Source organism: Solanum tuberosum, unplaced genomic scaffold, assembly GCF_000226075.1.
Source record: "Solanum tuberosum cultivar DM 1-3 516 R44 unplaced genomic scaffold, SolTub_3.0 scf00528, whole genome shotgun sequence".
Classification (NCBI taxonomy): domain Eukaryota; kingdom Viridiplantae; phylum Streptophyta; class Magnoliopsida; order Solanales; family Solanaceae; genus Solanum; species Solanum tuberosum.
In genome coordinates, this window is record NW_006239446.1 from 198840 (window position 1) to 205691 (window position 6852).

Sequence of the window (6852 nt, forward strand, 5' to 3'; positions counted from 1 at the left end):
TTTGCAACAAACATTTTGTGTTGTTTGCCATCCCATTTGTATACTGAAATATACAAGTAAATCGAAATATACAAATGCAGGATCCATTTGTATACCGAAATATACAAATGCAGAATCCATTTGTATACCGAAATATACAAATGCAGGACTCATTTGTATACCAAAATATACAAATAGATTGAATATACAAATGTAGGACCCATTTGTATATCGAAATATACAAATGCTGGACCCATTTGTATACCGAAATATACAAATGCAGGACCCATTTGTATACCGAAATATTCAAATAGATCCAAATACATATTTTTTTTATGTACATGTATAAGTTTGCTATGAAGCGCAATTATACAAATTATAGTTATAGCATACAAATATGATTTTTATATTTGCTAAACCTAAAAGTTACTACTATTATTTTTTTGGTAAATAAAATTCCCACAAGTTTTTTGTTTTCGAAAAAAAAAAGGAGATATTTTTTTTTGAGTGAACCTCTTATCTCTTATTCACAACTGATAGCCATGTTCCACCATGAAAATATACAGTGCAAAACACATCAACAAAAATGGTGACATTAGCTTCTTCATCTCTCTGCAATTCCTCTTCTTCACTTATCCATTCCTCAAAAACTTCTCTACCCAATTTCGTTACATTCTCTTCCTCAAGTTATTACAAGAAAAGGGGAAAATCGCTTGCAAGTCGTAGCCTTGGAATTGTAGCTGCTACCGAAGGCTCTGTTAACAAATCCAGTGGAAAAGATGAAGAAAAACAAGAAGACCCATCAGTTCCTACATGGGCTAAACCCGGTACGGATGAGCCTCCACCATGGGCTAGAAATGAAGCACAGAAAGATTCTTCAAGCTTTCAAGTTCCATTCATTGTTTATTTGCTTGCGTCTGCTGTCACAGCAATTGCAGCGGTGAGTTTTTTATCTGGAATTTCATTTTTGGTGGAGAAGTTTTTTGGGGGTTTTATAAAAATTGATTCTTGATTGGGTTTATGAGTGCAGATTGGTTCTATTTTCGAGTACACGAATCAGAAACCTGTGTTTGGAGTTTTGGGTTCAGATAGTGTTTTTTATGCTCCCTTGCTTGGGTTCTTTGTTTTCACTGGCATTCCCACTTCTGTAAGTTGATTTATTTTGTTGGCTATTCATGTGTTTCTGTAGTTTTGGTTAAGTTGAATTGTTTTGAATGATGAAACTATTCGCGTTTGGCCATAGATTTTGGGAGTAGTTTTTGAAAATTTATATTTAAATATCTGTTTGGCCGTGAAATTTGATTAGACGTTGAAAATGTGATCCTCAAATATTTTCAAGTTCCCAAAAAAACTGGCTCTTTTGAGTTTTTGGGACTTCCACTTGCAAAACTTCAAATGCATGTCCGAATACAACTTCAAGTTCTAAAAATCACAACTTCGTAAAGTTTCAACTTTTGTCTTCAAATCTATGGCCTTTAGGGAGCTAGGATTAAACAAATTTGTTCTTTTTGCAAGTTCTGTCTTCAACCCTTTTGTAGGTGATTTGCTGCCTGTATATCCATATTTTAAGATAATGGTAGCTATTTTTTATATTTTAATTATAAGCTAACAACTTCCTTAATATGACTGAGGAATCAATGAAAAAGTTTCTTAATCATTGGTCTTTGTTTTGTTAGTTACATTTTGGTTCAACAATACTCCCTCATTTCAATTTGTTTGTCCTAATTTTCTTTTAAGTCCGTTTTTAAAAAAATGTGTTTTCCCTTTTTTGGTTACTCCGTAATTCTGACATTCCACGGGAAATGTCTTCTTTACTTTGTTGAATTCCGTATCAAGTCAATACCATACAAACAAATTAAAACAGGGGGAGTACTACTTTTGGCAAAAAGAAAAAAGAAAAGTAGATGTTTCTATGTTCATTTGAGCTAATTAGAACATATATCCAGGCATTCCTTTGGTTCAAATCAGTACAAGTTGCTAACAAGGAGGCAGAGGAACAAGACCGCAGGGATGGATATATGTAACATCTAATATGCAATTTTTAGGTGATATCTGCAGCATCTTTATATGCATGTTCAGATGCTGCATGTTAGTGGTTGTTTCCAAAGAAAATTATCATGGAAAATGGATATTTCTCTCGAGGTTTATTCTTTCTAGAGCAGCATCAGTGTACAAATTGTCTTCTCAATACTTGTTATTCCACTTTATCAATTTTGTATCTATCACTTGTCTAAAAATCTTGGATTACCAGATTTTACCTTTCCATCTCTCATTTGAAAATAACAGTTTATCGATTTGTGGTTAGACAAGCTACTTGGTGATCACTAGGCACAACTTGTGTAAGTTATTAGTTATACACCAGTCTAGTGTTGCTTTTTAACTGTAACTTATCGACCTTGGTAAATCACTAATTCTTTATATTGTCCCTCACTACCAAGACTTTTGGAGCATAGACTTCCATTCACAGCGTATTTACTGATAGGTTGTAATAAATAGTCAAAAGATTATTCACATAGGTCCTGCCTAAGTTACATACATAGCAATCAGCATAACTTATAAGTTCAATCTACTCTCATTTTGATAGTATATCAGCACACATTCCTTCCTCTTATTTATTAAGTGAAAGAAAAAGTTTCACACTCTAATAGCATCTTAACATGTATTATTTGCATTAACATGTCTTTTTTTTCCTAGTGTTTGTACCTCAGAAACCATCAAGTCATTTGTTTCTTGGAATCGATTAATGATATCTACAGAATGGTTTGATACTACATGTTGTAATTCATTTCTTTGAAATAGGATCAATATAGTTCTTGCTCATCTAAATTTTATCTCTACAGTATGCTTATATTATTGCTTTAGTTTACTGTTTCTCACTTTTGTAGTATCTGCCTGAGAGAATTTCTTGAAACACTGATCGCAAGCGAGTAAAAAAAGGGTTCAGTTGTTCCACAACATTCTTTCTCCTTCCTTGTTGTGCAATCACACAGAACTCTGAATTTTGCAGTCTACTTCCTTTGAGCTTTTCAACTCTCTGGGGCGGTGAAGTTCATCCATTTCTCCAAGAGAAGAGAAAAGATAGGGACTTTAGCATAGAAATATATCATGGGCATTTCGAATATAAATGCATAGTGATTGCACTCAAAATATTTGGCTCTTGGAACTGACGGAAGTGAGCAGTATGAGCTGTGATGTCAAATCTTGTAACTGTAGTTTTGTGATAAGAATGAAAAATGATAAATAAACGAGCCGGACTAAATTCTCCATGCTAATCTCTCCTTTCTCTCTGTTTCAAGTGTATTTTTTTCCAGATAAAATGTGCACAGTAATTTCTTACAGTCAGCCTCTTCCTTTTTCCTATAGTCAATGTCTGGATTAGCTGGTTTTAATACTGGATATGATATATGGGGTTAAAAAGTAAATGCCAGAGTAATGAAGGTCTTACTGTTATGGTAGGGGCTAGTAAACGGAAAAGACGAAGATTATAGGAGTTGAGTTCTTTTGTTTGAAGAGAACAGGATGACTCTTAGTGTAACCATTAGTCTATCAGAAATATTTTCTAGTGCACATTTTCCAAGTTGAACAGCTCACCAATGTTTGTGCTAAAGTATGTGCCTCATATGCATAAGTAGGTTCCTCATCAGATCAGAAGCTAGTTTACGTGATGCAGCCATTCAAGCTAAGATAGCTTTTCTACGTGGTGCTAGCTGAGGATGTCACACTGGAGAAAAATCTATGTACATAGCTCTTCTCTACATATTGAGTTGAGATGCTGATTGAATGAAAGGATTTTTATAATTTGGTTTAGATGAACTGCTAGTTAGAATGAGACAAAGTGATGCTCTAGATTTCCTCTATTTGGAGCAACAAACAATAGAAACTTACTTTTCATTTGCAGTTGGTTGTTGTCTGTATAGTTTGATGTTTCCTTCTTGGCATAAGTAAAGCCATTCAGAAGAAACACGTATGGGCTTATGTTTGTTCTTCTCGGTTTTAACGTATCAGCTTGTTTTTTTCCACGGTGCCACCTAAGTAAGATGATTCTTAGATATCAATATTCATTCTTTATGAACTGGGGTTCCTACATATTGCTTCCACGCGTACAAGCGTGCCTATGGCTAAAAGCCACACTCCCATTCATTGAATCATGGATTCTCCCAAGTCAATTGAGGCCTGTGGTAAGAAAGATTCTCATGCAACTGCCCAGGAAGAGAAAACTATAGAGAAACTAGCCCGAGCTCAGTGGCTTCGAGCAGCTATCCTTGGAGCAAATGATGGATTGCTTTCCACCACATCCTTGATGCTCGGTGTGGGTGCAGCTAAAGATCAAGATCAACGGTCTATGGTTCTTTCTGGAATAGCTGGAGCTCTTGCAGGTGCCTGTAGCATGGCTGTTGGAGAGTTTGTCTCTGTTTCAACTCAACGAGACATAGCAAAGTCCATTGCTTACGAGTTAAAAGGAAGCAGTTCAACTAATATTGCAGAAACCAAGCAAGGTGAAGTTCCTCATGACATGGTCTTTCACAGTAAATTAGCCACTTCAACACAAGGCGGAAAACTTCTATATGAATCACCTGTACGTATACAGTCCAATTCTTTGACACCTTCAAGATCTCCACTGACAAAAGTTATGGAATTTGATGCAAGAAGAACCATGATGGAGGAATCAAAACAGGACAATGCCATAAAGTTAGAGCCACTGCCTAGTCCATTGAAGTCTGCAGCAGCGTCGTCTCTGGCTTTTCTCTTTGGAGCCTTTGTTCCTATGATGCCAGCTCTATTGGTGAGTGAAAACAGAATCAGGATATTTTTGATGGTGCTTGTAGCATCATTAGCTCTGTGTTTATTTGGGGGAATTGGAGCTTATCTTGGTGGTTCATCAGTGAAAATATCTGCTATGAGAGTTTTACTTGGAGGGTGGATTTCAATGGCTCTCTCATATGGTTTACTTAAGCCCTTTGCTCATGATGATTAGAGGAGTAGATGTTTAGATCATATTTGGTTGAAGTAGAAAAAAGAAATAGTTTTTCAGGTTTCTACATACACTTCATTAGTGTAAAAGGTTGAAGCGAAATATAACATGAAAAATTGGTTACGGAGAAAATCAGGCTGTTATAATGAAATAGAGTTGTAACGAATGACCATTACAATGAGGTTTCACTATTTTTTTCATTTCTTTTTCTAACAAAATTTGTTTGTGTATTTCTTTGGTTAAAGACACCATCTAATTAAACAATGCAAAGACAAAATTGTAACAAAATAAATACACCTAACAAAGTCTTCCTAGTCTATTTAAATTTAAATATAGGAAAGAAGCAAACTCAAGCACAAATTGCTTTAAAATGATCTTGAACATAAGTGGATCGATCATAAGAGAAGAGAGAATTGAAAACTTCTTTATCAACATAAAAAAATTAAAGTTGAAAACCTAGCGAACTCAACAATATTTTTTACACTTAATTAATGCATTTCTTTGGTAGTCAAAAAAGATTGGTGCCTAATATGACATGGCGATAAAGATGTTAAATGTGGGGGTTGAGCTGAAATACGGATCATAATCCAACCCGTTTAATTTTTATTAAGTTTTAATTATTTTTATTTGTTTGTTTGTATCTTTTTTTAACATATTTTTTTTTTAAAAAAATCATCTTGATTTAGACTATATATTAACCCAACTTTTAATGAATAAAATAAATTAAGTACATAAATAGACGGATCAATAACCCTCCAACCCCTTAAACGGATTAGGTTTGATTTTGTTATCCCTACGTGACATCATAAATTGCCGTGTGCTACTCTCCTTGTCCTTGGGAAACGATGGACTTGTGTGATGCACAACCATTTTAACCAACTAAGAATCTTATTTTAAAAAATTGTTTGTGATAACATTAAAAAAAGGATTTTCAATATTATTATTTTTATAAAGGATTTTCAGTATCTTGGAAGTAAAAGCTCTAAGATTTGGCGTTCTAATGTAATCAATGATTGAATGCACGTGAAATATCCCAAATTACCAATGAGACCTTAGGAATTTGATTCTTTAGAATCTGACCATCATGCGTGTACGGGGGAGTTGCTCTGATGATATATTCTTCACCTCCAATCATAAAATAATAAATTCAAGTCAAGAAAAAAAAGTAGAAAGTATATAAAAAAAAAAAACCTAAAGAGAGGTAAAAAAAAATAGAATTACTATGCATAAATTCTTTGTTAAAAGTCCACCATAATACCTGTGAAGGCTGTGATTAACAAAAAAGAAACAAATATACGGAGGACACACACCTTCAAAATATGTCCAAGAATTACTCATTGTAAAAATATTTTCGACATAGCTTTATATTTTGACATTTCTTTCAAATTTATTATGAAAACCGTTTTTATTTAATTGAGCATCTATCGAAAACATAGTTATTTAATTATGAATAACACGTTAAAACTGATCATAATTCATAACAATATAGTCACAAACAGCCAAACAATGAAAGCAAGATCTTCCTCACTAAGGTGCACGTATACGCAACGTAACGAGCTATAGGGATAGAAACAACCACGTCGTTGAGATTTAACTACTAGTATTTGTTTCTACGTCATTGACATAGATTATACTCTATATTATATTACTACTAGATAATGTTGCCCGTGCTATGCACGGGCCCAATAATATAAATGGTATATTTTGGGGCTAATAACCGAGTTTTTGAAGCGATTGTTTGCGTGGATAAAGGAATAAGTTTTTTTATCACAAACCTGTACTTTCTTTGACGTTATTTAAGGCATAATAAGACTACCCACATGCAACATTTTTGAAATATTTTATGTTGTCAATTATCATGATTTATAGTATTTTTACGCAATTTTTAAATATAAAAAAAA

General features: G+C 33.9%; 2 protein-coding genes across 2 annotated transcripts; both read left to right on the forward strand.

The window, feature by feature from the left end:
• Positions 1–484: 484 nt before the first annotated feature.
• Positions 485–2244, forward strand: LOC102581952 (uncharacterized). The gene is made up of 3 exons (XM_006364952.2): positions 485–919; positions 1010–1126; positions 1926–2244. Exons 1-3 carry the CDS (start codon positions 566–568, stop codon positions 2001–2003), a joined length of 549 nt encoding a protein of 182 aa, XP_006365014.1. The 5' UTR covers positions 485–565; the 3' UTR covers positions 2004–2244.
• A 1882-nt stretch (positions 2245–4126) lies between these two features.
• On the forward strand, positions 4127–4954 carry LOC107058477 (vacuolar iron transporter homolog 1-like). The gene has a single exon (XM_015304237.1). It carries the CDS (start codon positions 4127–4129, stop codon positions 4952–4954), a length of 828 nt encoding a protein of 275 aa, XP_015159723.1.
• Positions 4955–6852: the final 1898 nt, after the last annotated feature.